General features: G+C 38.4%; 1 protein-coding gene across 1 annotated transcript in view; it reads left to right on the top strand.

Moving 5' to 3' along the window:
- Ccdc178 (coiled-coil domain containing 178) overlaps positions 1–22,493 on the top strand; it is a 343,274-nt gene that overhangs the window by 300,549 nt on the left and 20,232 nt on the right. The window contains exon 22 of the mRNA XM_059246058.1: positions 5,888–6,022. Coding sequence (XP_059102041.1) covers positions 5,888–6,022 — 135 coding nt within the window. The remainder of the gene's footprint in view (positions 1–5,887; positions 6,023–22,493) is intronic.

Below are 22,493 nucleotides of genomic sequence, written 5' to 3'. Positions count from 1 at the left end.
AGGAACTCAAGCAGGGTGGGAACCTGGAGGCAGGAGTTTGAGTATAGGCTATGGAGAAGTTCTGCTTACTGGCTTACTCCTCATGACTTTCTCAGTCTTCTTTCTTATAGAACCCTGGACCAACATCCCAGGGATGACCCTACCTGCAGCGACTGGGCCCTTTCATATCAATTACTAATTAAGAAACTGCTCTTCAGGCTTGCCTACAGTCCAGTCTTATTGAGGCATTTTCTCAGTTAGGGCTTCCTCATCTCCAGTGACTCTAGCTTGTATCAAGTTAACATGAAACTAACCAGCACAACAGACCCCCTTATCAGCTTGACATACAAACATATCACAATTAAGCCACAACCTTTCCTTTCTTATTCATCTCCAAGACATCACATTAATAGGAACATCACAGTAGAAACTATTCCAATTTTTTAAAATCCCACAATCTTTAAAAACTCACACACCTAAAAATTTCGTCTCTAAAATAGCCAGTTTCTTTTAAAATTCAAAGTCTCTCAACTATGGGCTCCTATCAAATCGAAAATAAAATAAATACTTAAATACTTTCTTACCTCAAGAGAGAAGAACCAGGGCAGAGTAACAGTCTCAACAAAACAAAACCAAACTCAAAAAACATAAACAACTCTAAATCCAATTATCTGGGATTCACTCCTTATCTTCTGGGCTCCTCCAAGAGGACTGGGTCACTTCTCCGGGTCTGTCCTCTGAAGCACACATAGCTTGTCTTCTCGGCTCTGGCTGGCTCCACTTCAACACTGTTGCTATCCTTGGTGTTCATCCCATGGTGTTAGCATCTCCAAAGTGCTGAGGTCTTCTGCAACTGGGCTGCACTTTTGCCAATAGCCTGTCGTAGGCTCTTTTCATGGTGCAAAGCCTCAAGTTTTCTCCATGACCCCTTCAATGTGGGGTTTCCACTGATATTCCAGCTTCACCTCCACCAATGGCCTCCCCTGGCCTCTCCCAGTGCCAAGCCGCAGTTGCTCTCCGTGACCCCTTCATGCCTTCATAACCAGAACCACCTGGATGATTCTTACACGACTAAGCTTGGGTAACAGCACAAGGTACAACCTTAGCTACCTCTGGAACATGGTTTATGTGTGCTCTTGGGAAACATTTCCCAGGAGATTTCACTCAAATCATGTTGGTCTCTTCTTAATTACCACTAGTTTTTCATCTCCAGCTGACCCGCATTGATTGTCCCCGTAAAGCAAAGGTTTTACGTCAGTGGTTCTGGTCTCTTGTTAAATACAATTGGCTTTTCATCCCCAGATAACCAGAACCACAGGTTCTCTACACAAATGGCCCAGCAGAGCCTTTGCTTCCCTCTGAAACTTCGCAAGCCAGGCCTCCATAGTCTGGGCTGTTCTCAATATTCTTATCCTCCAAGCTGCTGCAGAACATCCATTGAGTTCTCAATACTCTGGATTTTCTAGTCCAAATTTTCAAAACCTTTCCACAATCCTCCTAAAAACATGGTTAGTAGCACAATCGCAGTACTAATTCATCATAGTTTAGGTTACTATGACTGTGATGAAATACCATGACCAAAGCAAACTGGGGAGGAAAGGGTTTATTTGGGTTACACTTCCACATCACTGTTCATCATTGGAGGGAGTCAAGACAGGAACTCAAGCAGGGCAGGAACTGGGAGGCAGCAGCTTTCTAAGTTAAGCGTCTATTTTGCTATAAAAATTTTGAGATTATAGTTACACCATTTCTCCCTTCTCTTTCCTCCCTCCAAACCATCTCCCATAGTACTCCTGGCTCTCCTTCAAAGTCATAGTCCCTTCTTTCACTAATTGTTATTGCATGCATATATTTATATGCATAGATTTCCTAAATATAATCTGCTCAGTCCATATAATGTTACTCGTACGTATAGTTTCAGGGCTGACCACTTGACATAGGACAACAAATTGGTGTGTTCCTCCTTGGGGAAGGCTGCCTCTTTCACTTCCAGCTTTCCTCAGTTGCCTATAGTTCCTGTGTGGGGTTGAAGCCTGTGGGCTCTGCTTCATCCAGCTGAGCATGTCCATGCTATTGTACTGTTTGTCTCACCTTAGGGCAGTCACACTGACGAGACTTTGTGGGTGTAGATTCTGACACTACTAGGAGACACAATCTCACAGCACACTCCCCGGTCCTCTGGCTTTTACAATCTTTCTGCCTCTTCTCTCACAATGTTCCCTGAGCCTTAGGTGTGGGAGTTGTACTGTGTATGTACCCACTGGTACTAGGCTCTACAACTCTACATTTTGATTGGTTGTGGTTTTCTGTAGTGGTCTCTTCATAAATTTTCAATTCTTTCTTGCGTCTGTCTGGTAGTTACGAATTTTCCCCAAACTTCAAAAATGTTGAGGTATTATTCTTTCTGGGTTGGTTCTTAATGACCTTCTCTACTTGATGGACTTTAAAGTGTGCTCCCATCTTGATAGACTTAAGGCCGTTGTGGTTGTTTCAAGCAAGAATACAGACAGACGAGTAGAAATAGATTAGTGTCCAGCTGCTGCTTCTCCTCAGTTGGTTTGTGGGCATGAGAAGCACTACCATCCAGCCACGTTGTTAAGAGAAGTCAAGGAGTTCCACTTGTGCAAACTCTGCTGCCCATCTCTGTCTTATTTCTGGCTACTACAGTATTGATTTATCATTCCCTGTGATAGGCAGGTTTTATTCACGGAGCTGTTTCCAGTACCCTGGCATCTCTTGGGAAAAAAGGTCTTCTAAGTGCTAAGCTAGCTCCCAGATAATCACATGCTTCAAGTGCAAAGTATACTCCAGAAAGAAACATGGAAAGGCAGTATTTTAGCTTATTTTCACGGTCTGTGGAGTTTGGTGTTGTTTGGTGGCACCAGGGATCAAGAGCAGGGCCTGACCCATGCTAGCATGCCATCTAACACCATGCCTTTCAGTGAACTATCTGATGCTTCCTGATGAGGCTAAAAGAGATCACCCCAAAGTCACCCACTTAAAACAGTTATTTCAGGCTTAGTACTGTGAATATTCACTGTCCTGACTGTGTATAACCTATTCTATCTCTAAATGGGGTAGGCTTCCATTTACTTGTGTCTTGAAAATTTCATATTACAATAATATAACAGAGCAACCTGTAAGTACACAACCCAATAGAAACATGGGATATGTGCGTAAAGTTTTATAATTCATTTCCTATTAACATCTGACAGGTGTTAGGTAAGTACTCATTTCACAGTACAACCTATTTTCCAAGCCGTCTGTGGCTCAGATCTGCAGCACTTAGGTTGTTTGTAGAAATCTTCTTGACAACCCTTAACCAGAAACCACTATCGAATGTCAAAGGCAAAGTGGGCGAGGGGAGTGGTTAGATTCCAGTCATGATGACATCATGGTTTGGAATATGAGCTTTAAGTTAAAAGTAAGTAAACTCTTAAAAATACTGACCTCTAAACAGTAGGCAGGCAGAGAGGCTATGTGAAGGAGCCTCCAGCAGAAAGCCAGAAGCTGTGATCTACTCAGGAAGGAACTAAGAAAACTGAAGAATTATTTTTGTCAAGAAAACTTTGTTAAATCTACATAGCCTCTATCCCCCACCCCCAAAAGATCTATTTATAGATAGGTTTTGATTAACATGTTACTTTTATTTATTATTATATAGCCACTTTACTGAGAATATTTATCTCAGCCTTTGGCCTATTGAACCAGAATATATATGTTTTAACACATATCAGTGTGTTTTAATATAGCTTCTAGGTATAGTATTCGATGATGAGTTACTGTACAATCCAAGATAATTTCCTGATAATTTTAGTTTATAAAAAAAGTAAGACATTTTCTACCCTTTTCTCCCTTTGCACTTCAAAAACAAACTACCCTGTCTGCCAGATCCTATTGGACTTTAGAATCAAGTGCGATGTCACAAAGTTTTCAAAATTTGTGTTAAGAAATAAATCTGCAGAACCTTTGGCATCGTTGCTTTTCCTGTGACTGGTTCCAGTCAGTTCTCCCTGGTGGGTTCTGTAGCCTTGGCCAGTTTCAGACCAAAGTAACTTATAATTTAAATACAGGGCTCTTGCGCACATTATTGTTGATCCAAACCGACAAGTTGTTAAAGTCATCGATGCATACCTTGGATAACGCAGGGCCAAGGCTAACTTCTCCATATTACTATACAACTTTAGTACCCAGCTCCTCCCCCTGTCCTTGCCACAGTTATGAGAGTTTCACTGTGACCATTCATGTACTTGTATGCATATCGCATGAAAACTAACATTTCCAAATGCAATAATGAGTATATCAACACACAGTTCACCACCTGCCGTTAATTATCTGAATTGGCTTATGTTACAAAAAAGCAATTTTCAGGAAAAATTGCACTGAACTTCTTTTCCAAAGAAATGGTGATCTTTAATTTGCTGACTTTACTTTAGTTGCCTAAATTATTCAAAATTCCTCCAAATTTATGCTGGATTGTGTAGTTCATCATCAACTAAGTAGAGATGTGTTTTTAAGGGCATTTTTGTATGAAATTAGCAAATGAACCCATAGTAGAGCCTTCATTTTTCTGTGATCTTAAGCCTAAATATGTGTGTGTGTGTGCATGCGTGTGTGTGTGTGTGTGTGTGTGTGTGTGTGTGTGTGTGTGTGTGTGTGTAGGATGTAACAAAGCCTAATGAGGTTATTGATAATAAAAACTCACAGACAACATCATCGGGCATTTAAAATCACTTTACCTAAAATGTTTTGGTGACTATACACAAGATTTCTAAAATTCAGGCATAGTTTCTTGGATGTTTTACAAAGTGTCTCATTCATGTACCTCTCATCCTCTAACAACCATATTTTGACGTGTTTTACTGTAATTGTGAAGAGATATTCAAATGAATTTGGGGTTTGTTATAGATTTATTTCTTTCCATTTTGCAAAGGACACTGGATATTCATGCTACCAAACCCCAAATGAGTTTTCAGTGGCAGAATATAATATGTGACTATTTGGGCCTTTTCTAAATGGAGTTTATTATTAATTTTGTTAGATTTATCCCTTTACAACATAGACTTATCATAGTAATTCTAACAGAATGCTAACTGTTGAAAGGAAAGAATTTCTGGTCTTGGCAAAACTGCTGCTTTTCTAATTGAAGCTGTTGATGGTTTTTATATTAAACTCCCTGGTATGATAGAACCCATAAGAACATTCTCCTTCTCTCTGCAGGTCCTGAGTTAAATGTGCCGCTTCTAAACATTATATCTTTTGTACTTTAATGTTGACATGTTTCCATGTCACATGATCAGAGGGAGGCAGATTAACCGGAGTCCTAGCTGGAAATTCCCTCCCTGCTTTTTTCCCTCTCCTCCACAGTTGATGGCTAAGTTAATTCTCCTTGGTTTTGTCATGCTCTGATGCACACATCGCCAGCCATAGGAGGCTTTAAGAGTAAGAAAAAGATGCAGTGATGTCCATCAAAGTCTTCAGGTTGCATTTTTTAAACTTTGGCTTGACCTGATGTGCCATTCAAAAAAGCGTCAAAAGATTTTTTTTTTTAAAAACAGAAAGGTTCAATATGTCCTGAGGCTATCGGTTTTGAGTTAAACTGGGTGAAGTAGAAATATTTCACTCATCAGCTTCGAAGTCACACAGTTTGCTTCAGCTAGAACAAAACTGCTGAGGCATTTAGAGAAAATTAACCCCCCATCCTGGCGGCCAGATGTGACTGGTCTCTGGCGAATGCACATGAGTGGGCTGAAAAATCAAGAGACTGTGAAATTCCTGTCAGGTCCGTACAGTACAGAACGGGCCATTGGCTGCTTTCTATATTTCCCTCCATCATTCTTCTTGAACAGTGCCATTAATTTCCTCTCCTCTCCTGACTTGTGTTTCTTCCCCTCCCTGTCGCCTTTAGCTCTGTCAGCTGCAAGACAAGCTGGACAAGCAATGGCAGGAATACTTCAGACTGGTGATCCTTTTTAACCAGAACCGGCTGAAGAAGTTCCAGGGAGACTCCCAGGACAGCATTCAGAAAATATTACAAGTGCAGGTAGGTGACTGCAGGCAACGAGGCAAGAGTATTCTGATCTAGATTGGAAAGCAAATGATGGGGTGCGTGGTGAAGCATTGAAACCATATCCCATCAGAGTTTTATAAATTTTTAACCTCTTTGATAGACTAGGGCTGCATGAAGGATGAATTTGGTAAGTGAAAACACATACCACATGCCATGCAGACTTTGAGGGAATAGGGAGATCAGACTGACTTATCTCAAACCTTAGAGAGGGTTTTTATACATACATTCTATTAAAAATGTGTTTTCTAGCCTCTGAGCTTTCCGAACACCATTCTGCTGTGTGTGGGGGAGCGGGGGAGGGGAGAGAGATATCCCGTTCCATACAGTGTGTCTTCTTCAGTTGCTTTCCACACTTTTTGAGACAGAATCTCTCACTGAAATGCAATCTGGAGCTCTGTCTGGAAGAGACTGGCTGGTCAGTGATCCTCAATTTTCCTCCCGACTCCACCTCCCCAAGAACAAGATTTTAGGCACATGCCATTGTGTTACATCAAGAATTTTTTTCTTTCCATGAATACTGGGGATCCAAACTCAGGCCTTCAGGGCTACACACAAAGTGCTTTGCCAACACTATTTTGCTTTCAGAAATGTTCATGGGGGGATTTTCTGGAGATACTTTGATGCCAAGTGTACTTCATGTTTGTCTTGTCTTGCCTTTGTCTTGTCTGCCTATTATCGTTTTCCTTCTGTTTGGTTCATCCTTCTATGTATGGTGGTGATGCTCTTTGAAAACTGTGACAGTTGGGCTTAGAATGTAACTGTGCTTCCAGATGCATGTGACATTTTGCTGCCTCTGTTTGAATCTGGAAAAGCATTTAATGACCCACTGGTCTTTATGAGTCTGCAATGCTTGAGAAACCCTGCTGGTCATGTGAAGACTCTTGGTAGGATGTTACTCAAAGTTGCTTCAAGCTAACGTTTTACCATTTAAAATGTCATAAAGTGTGTTAAACATGACACCCCAAATGAAAAATACGTGCAATTTTATTTTAAGAAGAAACAAAAGAAAACAAGATTACCTATTCCATTAAACACAGGGAGGCGTTGTGGTCACTAGAAGCACAGGAAGTGGCATTGTCAGTGATGAACACCAGGCCCCAAACACATGTGCTTTATGCCGCTTCCAACTACGAGAAAAGATATTTTTGAAAGAATGTTCACAACTACTAAGCAATTTCAAATTCCTTTTTTCTTGGTATCTATTTTTAGCATTTCCTTGTGAGTAATGTGTGTGTGCACACTTTCCATATTGGTTCTGTTAAGAATGAGTTATAAGAAAAAAAACTGAAATGAAATGGAAGAAATTAAAGTTTTAGAAAGTGATACCTGGTACAGAAAAGCTTAATGGAAATTTATGCACAAAAGGCTGTTGCATTGGTTTAGAATTCAGAAGCATTTTGTTATCATTTTAAAAACTCTGTTAACATACAGCATATTAAGATACCGGTAGAAAATAAATAGATAATCATTTAAAATAAATAAAACATAAATGTGGGTGGCTACTCACCGTGCTTCCCTTTTCAAGTTTTGATGGTTTATGGGTGTTCCAATGACTTAGTGTCTTAGTAAAATTTCTCCCCAAATATTTATGTTCTTATAAATCCTACAAATTGTAAATTCTCACTGTGAATTATGATGTGTTTACAAAGACTGACAATGCTATTTGAATATCTGTGAGGTGAGTGCTTACCCAGAGCCTTCAAATGATCTCTGTTCTTATTCACTGTTAGAAACCCACCCTCACGTTCTTTGACAACATTGATTTTCAGTCATCGGTGTTTGTGGCTCTGAGTAATCTGGAAGTGAAGGGATGGCCTGGGACAAGGAGGGAAACTCAGATGGTGTCTACAGACATAGCAGGACACTTGGATTTAGTGTATTTTAGGTGGGAGAGTAGTGGCTGCATTTGTTTTCTCTACAATGGATGCCTTGGGTTTAGAATGTTTAAACGTCAACTTTCGTTAAGAATGAAATTGCAACTTTTAAAATTATGCCACAAAACCAGATAAGCATACAATCCTCCTGCGGATATCAGATTTAAATTGGTAACGTGGAGCACACCACTCTCCAGGACCTGCTTCTGGCCAGCCTTCCCAGCTTCAGCACTCTCGACGGCTGCCCCGTTGGTCTGTTCCTATTCCTGACAAAGCTTGCTGTCTACTTCCTTCTCCCTCTCCCACTTACACCCTCCCTTCTGCAGTGTCCTTCTTTACCTGACTGTTAAAGAACACCTGACTCAGTGTATTTGCTCTAAAAAGTCTTCCAAGTCCAATCCTACCGGCTTCTGCCAGGTCGCTAGCCTTCTTTGACCTTGGCCACCAGCTCTGTCCTCAACATAGCACTCTAGAACCTCAGTTGCTGACACTCCATGCTTGCCATTGCACCCTCCTTTCTAGAAGTTTCTAAGATCCCCCAGGGCTTTAGTGGGGAACAAGAACAGCATTCTCCCTCGGATATTTTAGGGGTATAATATTAAGTTGTCCACATTTGACAGTGCTGAAGGCCTACCTTGGTTTCACTTTTTATGTTCATCTAGCAAGCCATGACATGGTCACCTAGCACATCTGCAGAGGAGCCTCTGCCTGTCAGGGACTCCGTCTGATTCAACATCACTTAACAGCTCATACACTGGCTTTCTATTTTCAGATGACTTGATCTCAGGGTCCACTCTGTGTTGATGTCGGGGAATCTAAATGCTCTCTATTTCAAAATGACTGTTAAAATGATGCTCTAAGATATTAGTGAACTACTAAATAAAAAAATCATCTACTGAACCTTTTGAAAAACTAATTGTATATGAGTGATAGTAAATAAATGCAATTCAAGGCACCTGTGAAACAGAAAAGACAACCTTTGGTTCCTCTTTGGAGCAGGATTTTCATTGCTGCAGAAAGGCAAAGACTGCAGATCTGCACTTGGCAGAAAACAGGGAGGACCAGATAAGCTTTTGATTTACATGATCAAGCAGAAGCCAGAGAGATTAATTTTCAAAAAATTAACCAGAATAAAGAATTGGTATAATAGACTCTGTAGCCGTGTGTGTGTGTGTGTGTGTGTGTGTGTGTGTGTGTGTATAAATGATTTAATTATATTGGTTGGCCGTGATCTTGATAGGACTCAAAGTGAACTTCTACAAAAAAATAAATAAATAAATAAGTTCCAGGTCTAGCAACTACATAAGACGCCATGTTTCTGATATTGTTGGCACATTTTTACAGTCTTGGCCTCATGTGTGTGAAACAACACAAAGTTCCATTACTACATTTTTCCTGTAATTCGTTTTCTTTCTTGTTTTTAATTGACATAATCCTGTAGTGTGTGTAATTCGGTCTCTCACATCTTATTTAGCAAATCGCCTGAGCACTGATCGATCACTCAAAGGACAGAGATGCAGCCGACACATGCAAATGTGACCTTGGACTACATAGGCAGGAGTGCGTTTTTCTGAAAGGATAAGTTCCATCATCATTTTTCTTAGTTTTGATACATGTGCAGTAATTTATTCAATGTAAGAAACATAGTTGAGGAGCTCCACCAACACTGTTGAGAGCAGCAGTAATAAGAAGGATGGGGAAAGAGGAGGAGTATGGGAAATACCGGTTGGAAAACACAGAACAAAATGGATTGAAAGGTGAGCACCTAAGGACTGAAATACGAGGTTACCATATGTTTTGCTGATCTCTAAAAGCCAGCAACAGGACCAAACGATAGCAAAGATTAGCAGGCCGCTTTGGGCCCAATAGGAATACATTTTCTACCCAAGCATGCACTGCTTTTACTCAACCAGGCAGACACAGTCAGGTGGAAAAGGGAGGAAGACAGTGCAGATTTTTAGTGGGAATAAATGTTTTGAAACTCAGCTCAGGGCAGCTGCTCCTCCTGCTATGCCCCATGGCCTCTGCAGGCACGTATTTTGGTTTCTCGACACCCCTTCATCCCCCAGGGTGCCAGCCTTCTCAAACTGGAAATCATGTCTTTCTTGTTCATCTTTTTCCACCTAAACTAGCTATGATTCTCAAAACATCATAAGCAGAAGAATTTTGAGTTTGTGTATTGATCAAGATTGAAAAATAAGCTTTAAGCCTTCCTTTCAGCTCCTGGTGCCTACAATCTTGCATTCATAAATAGAAATGTTCACTATTTCTTTTTCCAGGAATTCTGATGGCCCAGAAATAATGTGTTTAATCATTTACAGACACATCTCATATATGTGTGTGTGTGTGTGTGTGTGTGTGTGTGTGTGTACATATATATCTCAATGCACACACACAGAGGGGACAGAGAGAGAGAGAGAGAGAGAGAGAGAGAGAGAAGACAAAAATACAAAATCACTAAGCCACATGGTATAACAGAATACCTCTGTGCAATATTTTTGAAGTAGAAGAAATTGTGTAAACATGTATTGCAGATTTAAATTATGAACCAATATATTACACTTGGGTATTGACAAATTGAATAGGTCTTATTGGATAAATTTAGGTAGTAATATAAAAGATATTCTAATATAGTTACAATAATTTAAGACTTTTTCTGAGTCTAGAAATAGTTATCACTATAAGCTATCTGAGAGAAAGCAGTATCACAAAATTGGAATAATTCAAAAGATAAGAAGGAAGGACAAGCATAAAAATAGAAAATATGGATAAACATTTAATTATTGGAAAACTATAAACAGTTCCACAATGCATTTTGAAGCTACAGATTTGCAACTTAGTCATAGGCAAAATCTACATTATTTAGAAGTTATATATTTAAAGCAAATGGGAATCAAATAAAAAAACATGCAAATCTCACGAGACCCCACTCTTGATGAGCAACTGTGGGCAGTCAATGGCTGCTGAGAGAGAGAGAGAGAGAGAGAGAGAGAGAGAGAGAGAGAGAGAGAGAGAATGAGAATCAATCTTCCCTGGTGGAGGAGATCCCTGATAGATTATCCGATCTCAAGTGGTCAGCCCTAAGTACCTGTACATATGAGCAACACTAATGGACCCTGTAACTTTCACAAATGTGTGTGTACGTGTGGGTGTGTGTATCAATAATTATGGAAGAAGGTATTTTGAACTTGAGAGGATATGAAAGGGACATGGGAGGAGTTGAAGGAGAGGAAGAGGAAATGATGTAAATACAGTATTCGTGTATGAAGTTCTCAAAAGAAGTATAAAAATTTTAAAGTTATAATCTAAAAAGAAACAGAGGAAGACTGAGACAAAAAGTATTATTATGTTCAAATTAGTGTGTTTATTGGGGATAAAAGCATCCATTAAGACATATCAATAACAAACTTTAGAATATGTGAAATTCTAAATATGTGGTTAAAATCCAAATAAAAATAAGTGAATCCCCAATCAAAATAGGAGCTGTTTATGACTTCTACAATTTTTATTTAATATATTTTGAGAATTTCATACATGAGTACTCTATTTACAACCTTTCTCTCCTCTCTGTCTTCCTCCCAAACTCCTCCTACCACCCAATCTCTTTCATATTCATGACATCTTCTGTAATAATTATTGTTATAAAAAATGGTACCATATTTTTAATTGTGAGCCTAAACTTTAACTGCTGAGCCGTCTTTCCAGCCCAAGAAGGTCGAGAACACAGCTCTCGTAATCAGCTAACCAGGGCTCGTAGGGGCTCACAAAGACTGAGGTGACACTCAGCAAGTCTGCATGGGTCTGAGCTAGGTCCTTGAATACATGCTCTGATTGTGTGCCTTGGTGTTCTTGTTGGACTCTTAACAATAGGAGTAGGGGTGTCTCTGACTCCTTTGCCTGCTTGTGGGACCCTTTTCCTCCTACTGGGTTTCCTCGTCCAGCCCTGATATGAGGGTTTGTGCCTAGACTTATTGTAACTTTTTATGGCATGTTTGGTTGATATCCCTGGGAGGCCTGCTCTTTTCTGAAGGGAAATGGCAGAGGAGTGGATCTGGAGGAGAAGGGAGGTGGGGGTGAGGGGCTGGGAGGAGAGAAGGGAGGGGAAACTGCAGTTGGGGTGTAATTTATGATAGAAGAATATATATATAATAACATGAGAATATATACAATAACATAAAATATATCATAAATATATTTATATATTACATATTTTAATATATTTTTAAAGGATTACCAGTTAGCTCTTACAAATCAGAACAGAAACTGACATAAGGAAAGCTCTCAATGATGAAGTCATTGTTACTATCATTAAAGAATACTACTATTCTTTCTTCAAAAAAAATTGTATCATGTATCAAAATGCAAGGATTCAACTTTAGAAAATATATCCATGTGGTTTAATATAAACAATAGTCAAAAGGGGGACTATGTTTTTATTCAATATACACTAAGCAGTAATTGATAAGAGCAACAATGTTACTCTAATAATAAAGCAACAAAAAATAACAAAATTCCCTCAGTTTCATATGTTTTATATAATATAAATGAGTCAGAGACACTGTGTCAGAAAATGTCAAAATTGTCATTATTGTCATTATGATGTTTCTCTTATGAAGAGAAGGAATAAGCATTAGAATATTTAAGATGTATGTATCCTTATTTTCTGTGTGTGAATATTTTGTCCTCGTGGATATAAGTGAACATATGTATCTGGTGCCTGTGGATGTCAGGAATGGGTATCAGAGTCTTTGGAACTGGGATTTCAGATGGCTGTGAGCTGCCATGCTGGTGCTGGGAACTGAACCTGGGTATTCTGCAGGAGCAGCCAGTGCTCTTAACTGCTGAGCCATCTATCCACCGGGAAGCATTAGCACTAATGAGACAGGTATTTAAAACGTCAACCTGAAGTACAAAGCTCCTAAGAGTAAGCAAAGAAAATGACAGCTCAATCCTTTCTGAAAGATCCACTGAGTAACACTGAAAATATGGAAATAAGCAAATATATGTCCTTTATAATATTATATTGAAAAGTTGCCAATGTTTTAAAATGTCAAATTTTAAAAGTTCATAAGTTTAACAAAATCCTACTCAAATCCAAACAAGATTTTTCAGTGAGGCTTGAGGTGATTATAAATAAATCCTCAAGAATAGCTTTGACACTTTGTAAGAAAAACAAAATATGTCAAGTTGACATTGGAAATTTATACCAGTTGGTAGCGAAACAAGTCAGAAGGCTATATTTATTAAACGAGAAGACCTTGTTGATGCAAAAAGGCCTGTAAAATGTGACGCAATAATCAGTAAACTTCTCTCACTAAACAGTAAAAGCATAAATACAGTTATCATCTCTGCCTTTTATGTAGAGAGAGGCCATGGTCAATATCATATAAATGTATCCTATGTGTCCCAATAAAACTTTATTTACAAATAGGCAATGATCCTAAGAACTCAGGGAAAACCTCACATGTGTTTGGACATTTGAATATAGACTATTCACTTGCTGGCTGAGATGTAAAGTAAATTCCCCAAACATACAAAATAGTGTATTTTATAAGATAAAGAATACTTGTCTGTCTCTAAACTGCATAAAAGATGAAATATTGTATCATGCTTATTTGAAATTACTTATATCATGCTTATACATCTGGAATTACATATGGTCCTTAACTGCCTTGTGAGTATACTAGAAACTGAACCTGTAGTAATTAGAGTCATAGAGCAATTAGAATTAAAATATCTGTTTAAAATACATATATAAGGGAGCTAGAAAATTGGTTCAGCAGTAAAAAGCATTCATTTAAATCAGTACAAAATGTATAATGCAATGAGAAAACGAAAAAATTTCAGAAGATATTGCTAAATGGTATACGTGAAGCAAATGCCCAATAGCAAATGCACTTGAATTACACACCTTTAATCCTAGTACTCTGGAGACAAAGGAAAGTGGATCTGGCCAGCCTGGTCTACAGAGCAAGTTCCAGGACAGCCAAGCTTAGCCAAGGGGGCCATGTTTCAGCCCCAGCAAGCAGCAGAACTTGGCTGCTTCAGCGATGTGGTTCTGGAGTCAAGGACAGAAGAAAGGGGTAAGGAATTTCTCTACTCGACTAATTAAAGCTGCTGAGGCCAGGCATATGTCAGAGGTGTCCCTGAATGGAGGCCTAGAGAGGCCATTGTGTGAAGCTGTGAAGATGAAGCCTAAATTGCTTTTGAGACCCCAAAATATTGGATATGCCAGAGCCATGGGATACCTACCAAGGAGAGCTGCTAACAAGGAGTGGAAACTAGCCTAAGAGAAAGAAGTACGTTGCAGTCAACAGAACTGAAAGTGAAAGACCCCCCCGAAGGCAGTCTTCCCTCAGGAGAGACCCTTGCCCAAGGAACACACCGAAACCACGAATCAGATGCAAACAGCAAGAGGCTTTATTCCGGAACACGGGTACCCGGGGCGACACAGTCTCTCAAGAAGCTCAAGGGACTGGCGCGCCCACGGGCTGGAGCAGAGGGTTTTTATAGGGTCGGGCACGGGTACAGAAGCAAGAAGCCTGGTTACAGGGTTTTGATTGAATGATGCAAATGAGGCCAGTTCTGATTGGATGATTCATATGAGGCCAGGTTCAACCCCAGGTCAGCTCGTGGTTTCTCCCCGAGCTCGCCCATGCCTAGCTTCTGTCTAGGGTACAGGGTGTTTTTCCTGACCTTTTTCTGACCTTTTAGTTCCTCGCTCTGGGGCCAGGTGGCTAACTGAACTCCTCGGTACCTCTCAGGCTTTATTCAAAAGCAGCTGAGCTAAGCTATGTTAGGCGGGGAGGCTGGGGGTCTTTCAAAAGGAGGTGGAAATCTTAAGAGCATTTTGACATCAGACATGGAGATGCAGAGTTTGGAGTTTGCCCAGCTGGCTTTTGGTCTTGCTTTGGTCTAGTATTTCCTCCCGATGATCCTTTTCCTACATTTTGGAACAGTAATAAATATTCCTGTGCCATTATATGCTGGAAGTATGTGTTCTGCTTTTTATTTTTATTTTATAGGGGATTACAGTTAATAGATGGCTTGAATCTCAAAAGAGACGTTGAACTTTAGACTTTGATGTAAGTTTGAGACTGTTAAAGACTATGGAGATTTTTGAAACTGGACTGAATGCATTTTTGCATTATGATATGGCTCCAAGCCTTTGGGGGCTAGGGAGTGGAATGTAGTAGTTTGAAAGAAAATGGCCCCCAAAAGAAGTGGCACTATTAGGAAATGTGGCCTTGTTGAAAAATAGGTGTGTCTTTATGGGTGTGGGCTTTGAGGTCTCCTTTGCTCAAACTATGCCAGTGTGGTACACAGTTCACTTCCTGTTGCCTGCAGATCAAGATGTAGAACTCTCAACTCCTTCTCCAGCACAATGTCTGCCGCATGCTGCCATGTTCCACAATGAAAATCATGGTCTAAACCTCTGAAACTGTAAGCCATCCCAATTAAATGTTTTTCTTTATTAAAAAAACGACTAAAAGCAAAAAATACATTTTCAATCTTAACACTTTCACATTTTTTTAAAAGATACTGACAAGTGATGATAAAAGTTCAGAGAAGTAAGCTTCCATATTTTATCAAGAACTTCATTTTTTTTCTGTTACCAAAATGCAAACTATGCATCCTTCCATTTCAATTTTTACTAATGAAATATCTTCACACATACACCTGCACACATAAACAAAAGCACACCAAGTATGTCTCCCAAGGTCAACCTACTTCATGAAATGAGTTATAGTATAAGCCCTGTACATAGTAAGCAACTTGCTACCATAACTCAAACCCTTTTGTCTTATATTAAAACTACTGTAAAGAAATTCCGAATATGCAATTAATTCTTGCCAAAAACTTTCCAATTATTCATGAGCCTATTTGTACTTCACAATATTTTTTACATCCACAAGCTTTACAAAGCAAGGCTTGGTGATGTAACTCTGTACTAGGGCTTGTCTGCCATATGTGAGGCCCTGTGTCCCACCCTCAGTGCTGTGAATTAATTGACCAATTAATTAATTAATAAAATCTTGCACCTCCAAGTTTTACACAGCACTTCAAACTCCTAGGAATTCAAGAAACTCCATCTAGGTACACAACACTGCTGGTCATATAATGGAATGAAAGAAATGCTTGGCTGAGTTCAATTGCTTTGAATCCTTCTGCAGTTTTTAAAGTATGCATGCGCATAGAGACAGAAAGAATTAAACAAATATTCTTAGTTAAAACAGTAAAATTATTGAGTCACACTTTAGCCAAGTATCTTCCTTTAGCTGTAAAATCAGCATTCCGTTCTCATCACAAACTGATTATTGCTAACAAGCAAATGCCTATTGCCGAAAAATCATTTCAGATTCAGAAAATGGTGTCTGAAAGGAATTTTAGCTCATTTCTTCATACTCCTACCTTTAGGACTTACTATCTCATTATCCTTCCCTGGCAAAATTATGCCTCTAGAATGTTATTTTGATTGATATTGGGGGAGTGAATTACCATAACGTACCGAAGCACTGAATTCACTCCCTGCTTACTGAATGCAAGTATGATACACAGTACATATTGCGGTCCTTGATCTTTAGCCATCTAGAGCTAAGTTAAGGAATATCAGTTCATTCCAATGTGTTTCATAGGGCCTGCTTTGTGAAGGACACTTTAGTATACACTGTGGGGGGGGGGGGTTCATGAATACAAGGGACAATCTCCATTCTCGAAGACCTGTGATCTCCCAGAGAAGGCTGGTACATCCCATTGTATACGTAAAACTAAAGGCAAAAAGAGTTCAGTCTTAGAAGGGAAGAGAACTTTCCTCAAAGGAATAATTCCTAAACTATATCTTAAATATTGAAGGAACCAGCTCCATAATATATTACGGAATAATTAGTTACAAGGTTAAAAGTAATCAAGTGTGGGCAATAACTGTTATGGTTGGCTAGAAACCAGAGAGAACTGTTAGGTCTGAATTCAAAAAAATATCTTTGCCAGAGGTGAAATTTGGACAAAGTCTCTAGAAGGAACAAAAGCATGGGATGAAGGGAAGTGAGCAAATTCAAACACAGGGGACTCAGAGTGCTAGATTTACACAGTTGAAACTTACTTGCTATTTTGTTAAGGAAAGACTCATGTAGCCCTTATAATGTGTCATTATTCTCAGTACTTTGTGCACTTTAATTAGTATAATTCTCAAAGAACCCTATGACATACTGCCATAGTAACCCTATTTTATTGAAAAGGAAACCAAATTGCAGATGGGTAGAGCATGTTGTCCAGAATTGATATGTAGTAGTAGAGGCAGAGGCAGGGTTTTTTTTTTTTTTTTTGGCAACTGGAGACCATCTCACAACTACACTGTACGGGAAATTTTCTCTGTGTTACTGAGATTTCATTATATCAGAGGAAGACAGTGAGAAATAAGAGATTAAGTCATCAACAAAGCCACAGCATTGGCTATTTAAGTTTGGCATTCTGGGAGAATACTATATTTACTTAGTATTCAGTAAATCATTCATAACCTTTTATTTCTCAACCCAAATAATAAAATAATAGCATTTGCTTCTCAGGTGTCTTCATAGTAGTAATACAGTTCAATTCATCATCTACTAACGGGGCACACTTAAATCATTAAAATGTATAAAAATTGATGTGATCATTGAGTTAAAATATTAATTGCAGATCACATTAATTCAAAAATCCCTCCCTATCCAAAAGATATATACATAAAACTCACATTCATTTTTATTATAATCAACTCCTGGAAACCAAAGATAAAAGAAACAATCATAGAACCAATTCCACAGAACACAAAATTAGAAACAAATTTTAACACTGCGTTGGAAGCAATGATGGCCAGAAAACACTAGACTATCTGTATGGGGCTAGCTCAACAAACAGAAGGCAAGAGCAGTTATCTCTAAAGGAAAGAATCCTTCAAAGCTGATATAGAAAAGAAAAGATGGTTACATTGTCAACATTCTCTGCTCAAAGGCTTTAATAGGTAGACCCTCAAATGGCCTGCCTGTGACAGTTTTCTTTATATAATTTCAAAAATTCTTGCAAATGTTTAAGTGAATGATTCTTGACAACAGTTCTGAAATCTTAAAGGCACAGAGGTACGTATCTTTCTCCAAATCATATACACATTTCCTGCTATAGTTGTCTAAAAGCAGGTTAACCCCAATAAATGATTTTGAAAACAGCCGAAAAGCTGGGAAGAAAACTTGATTCTAAACCTGAAGGAAGGACAGAGGTCAGATATAACAAATAAATGAGCAAACACTTTTAAATTTTAATTTATTTAAAAGACAAATTTAAATACTAAAGCTACCACCATGATTTAGGATTTGTAGCATCTATCTACAAATGCAACATAAATGGCAGCCATAGTATGAAGGATGAGAGGAGAAATAGAGGTGTTCTGGCCTACATCTTAAATTTAACATGAAATAGTATGATGTTACCTTGACGGAAACTCAGTGACACATGTTGAGTCATATTGTAATCCCTATACCCCAAAAAGAAAGAGATAATACAAAGATAAAACAAAAATACCAATAGAAAAACTAGCACAGAATACTGAAAAATATTTGATAAATCTACAATAAGGAAGAAAAGAAAAATCAGAAATAAATACACCCCCGAAAGTAGTCAATTTTGAGAAAAATAGAAAGCCGGTGGCCCTAAACCCAAATATACTGAATTTTATATTAAATATAGATGGAATAAAAACTCCAATTGAAAAATAGATGTAATTACAGTAGATAAAATGTCACTCAATTTTGTAGTGCCTAAAACGACAAAAGAGAAAATTCTTGAGAATGAAAGGATAGAAAAATCACACTGTCAACACCAAGCATAATACAAGTGGAGGAAAATAAACCTCACAACTAGAAATAATACCAGGAATAAAAAGGGTCTCTCCTAAACAGACGGAATTGGTTAAACAACTCTCTATAACAACCCTAAATATGTACACATCTAATAAGAAGGTTTTAAAATATATAGGCAATATGCTAAGAAAGCTGAAAGGAGAAATGAAAAGATCTCATTGACAGTGTGATGTCCCAATGCTGGCCTCTGTGTAATAGACAGAACACGAAGATTTTTAAAAACTTGAATCATAGAAGATTTGAAGGACCCTGTTAACTAACTTGACCTAACAGATTTGGAGAATGCTCCACACAAAGATAGCTAGAAAATTCATCTCCTGTGGTACACATGGAGCATCCCAAGCACAAAGGATGTGCTAGGTCGTAAAGCAACTCTCCAAACACATTAAATGATCAGGACAGTAATGGATATGTTTTTGTTTTTGTTTAGCACAATGGAAAGATTAAAAACAAATAGGAGATATTTGGAGGGAAATCCCCTAAATGGTATAAGCAACTCACTTCTGAAAATGAATTACAAGAGAAGTCATATACTATCAGATGATATTTTTAACAGAATTAAGACAGTCCAAATATAGTGAAATATATAGCCTCATATAGTGAAACTGGAAATTCATACTGGGTAAAGCCATTGGTTTTTTTTTGAGAGTGGATTTGAAAGTCTCTGTGAGCAGAGCATAGGGCTTGGATAGAGAAGAGTGTAAAATGAGGTTAGGGGAATGATCAAGGCCATGCCACCAATGGGTCTCCCTTAAGGAATATCTCTGTGGCTTAATTAATACCTAATTTAGCAGTCAGCATTGAGAACCCAAGAGAGGTCCTGGGAATATCCTGGGTACATAAGTAAATTAAGCTCTTGATTGCTAATGTAACCCAGCCTACTTTATCCTTTATATGCTGACTCTGATGTTAAATTTTCCCATTCAATTTACTCAAGTTCCTCTTCAGCCCCTTAAACAATACACTCTTATTTCCTATTCCTTCTCCTCATACTCCATGGTGCGATTCTCAGGGTTTTCTTAACCCCTTCTGTCATGGGACTTATGATTCTAACCTCTCTCCAAATATTAGAATTATTTTATCCAGTAACATCTAGAGTGCCTGTTGGTAACTATGATAGATCTGCATCTCCCATTTGAAGACAGATGAAGCAAGAGTGTAATTCCAATGTTGATATCTCAGATAAAAATGCATTGACCCCTCATCCTGTTTAAAAAATAACACTCACTAAGCACAAACATATTCTTTTCTTAAAATAAAGTAATAAATTTCTTATTGTTTTTATTAGAAAGATATGTATGGTAAGTCTTAGGTCTGTACTCAGCAAGAACAAAGGAAACAGCATCTTAAGTTGTTTAATTCACTGTTATGTCAGCAGCCCATTATTCAAGTGGAGGAGCCATGTCAGTGGTGTGGGGGAGATGAGTTCCTCAACGGCAGAACTTTGAGTTTGAAAATTAGTGACTAATGGAGCATATCCAGTAGGTATTTTTCATACAACTTAGCATCATCATGACACAATGATGCTGCTTTGATGTGAGATTAACCTGGACACACAATTTTTCATTTAAAGATATCAAGATTCTACAACAATGAGCAGTGCCATTATAACAAGAGTAAAAGGTTAAGATGGAAATTCTAGAGAAAGAAAAATTTGAACAGTGGCAAGTGAAACAGCCGCAGCATACACAATACCAAGTTTATCATGGGATCATTGATAAAAATCAGGGCAATGAAGACAATGACTCAGTAAACCTTAACAAGGGAAGAGAATGTTACAGAGTTAAGATAAAGATATCTATCTATCTATCTATCTATCTATCTATCTATCTATCTATCTATCCTCGAAGTGTGATAAGCTACATATCCTCTCAATCCACAGGATGGAAGGAGTTTTGCTGTTAGTTTTCTAATCTTTTTAAAGAATTATGTATATACTATGCTTGGAGAAAAACATTTATAATGGAAACACCTTAACTTGGAATGTCCGTGTAGAACATCTTCCCAAGCCATTCTTGGTAATGAAATGAAGTAAAGTCCAGGCAAACAAAAACAATAAATGTACCTTACACTTGCACAGCGTGTTCCAGATGTACGAAGCCCTGATCTGTAATGGTAACAGCCACTCCTGGTGGAAGAGACACAATGGGGTGAAAGGTGAAAAGAAGGTGGAGGTGCTTGGGCAGAGACTCAGGACTAACAGTTGACTGATGAATTCTTGAGCTGAGCATACTGTGATTTCTATACCTAACCCTTCTTAATTTTAAAAGCTGGCCTTGGATCTCTTCAAATTGGGCTCCAGATTTGAGTCATTCTCCTCACAAGTCAACCCTGAGGGGGGAAAAAAAATGTCATGGGCTTATACACTTGAGATCTCAAGTTGCGACAGTTATGTCACAAGGAAATACTGAAGGACATCGTATAGACCTCTTTGTTCCTTGATGAAATATGAACCTGTTTCAGACGTGACTTCCTGATGCTGCCTGCTTCAGACATTCACCATTTTAGAATGTTCATGTTATTCCACATCATGGATTTGAAGATAACTTTTTCTGAGACAAAGCTAGTTCATGGAAAGCCCTCTGTGTGTTCCTAATCACCCAAATGAATAGCAGTGTCCCAGCCCAACTACAGTAAATGTGAACATAAATACATCTATTGGAATCTCATCCATAGTTTTGAAGCAGATTATCTTCTTTAAAGACAGTGGTTTTAAATTTTACACATTTAATTTAATTATCTTTTCCCAGAAGCATATAGGAAATCAGAAACCTAGTGTGAATAACATTATCCTCCCAGAAATGAAAACTTGCAATAGCGTGGGGGTTTTTTTTGCCACAAACTCAATAATTTCACTTTAATCACTAACTGTGTTTTTGTTTTACAGAACCCGTATGATTTGGAAAAAGAATAAAATTGCTTTTAAAGTACAAAAATAATTATGAACCACTTGAAACGTAATGTCTGTGTTTTATTTCTCATCAGAATTCATTAGTGTGTAACATCAATAATTTAGCCCATCATTTGCCAACACTGACGTGGCTCAGTAGTTCAATCATGTAACCCTGTAAACTCACTTTCCATTAAAATGAATGTTGCTGACGAAGGACAACTAAAGAGATACTTCATTTATTAACTAAAGAGCTACTTCATTTATCAACATTTTTAAATTAGGAGTTTGGGGCCACAGAAGCTTAGCTGGATGATTGATTTGACGGATCTTTATATTAGACCTAAAGTCTTGTTCCAAATCAGACTATACTATGCACAAAGATAATCGCATTTCATTTGTATAACACACCATTCAGGGATCACTCTTCAAAGGCAGCTGTAGCTACCTGCAGAGAGTCAGTTCACCCTCCCCAACAACAACATGAGTGCTTACTGCAGAATTAGAAAGTGTGTACCACTCTTTACTATCTTGATTCAATTCCTTTGACAAATGTCTTACAAAATCTGCACTATGTCATTCAACACATTAATATCCCAACTTTGTAAAAGTGCAGTTGAAGCATTAAGGAAATGGGCTAAATTAGTTAATGGTAAGTATAAGGAACCCAGTTTTTCAAATTGTACTTTAGTGTGCTCATTCCTCAATATCCATGGAAGATTGGTTCTAAGGCACCCCACCCCAGCATACCAACACCCACAGATGCCTTAGTTCCTTGTATGTAGAGGCAC

This window comes from Peromyscus eremicus, chromosome 19 (assembly GCF_949786415.1).
Source record: "Peromyscus eremicus chromosome 19, PerEre_H2_v1, whole genome shotgun sequence".
Lineage (NCBI taxonomy): Eukaryota > Metazoa > Chordata > Mammalia > Rodentia > Cricetidae > Peromyscus > Peromyscus eremicus.
Note: the sequence above shows the minus strand (reverse complement) of the source record. Positions and strands in the feature narration are given on the sequence as shown.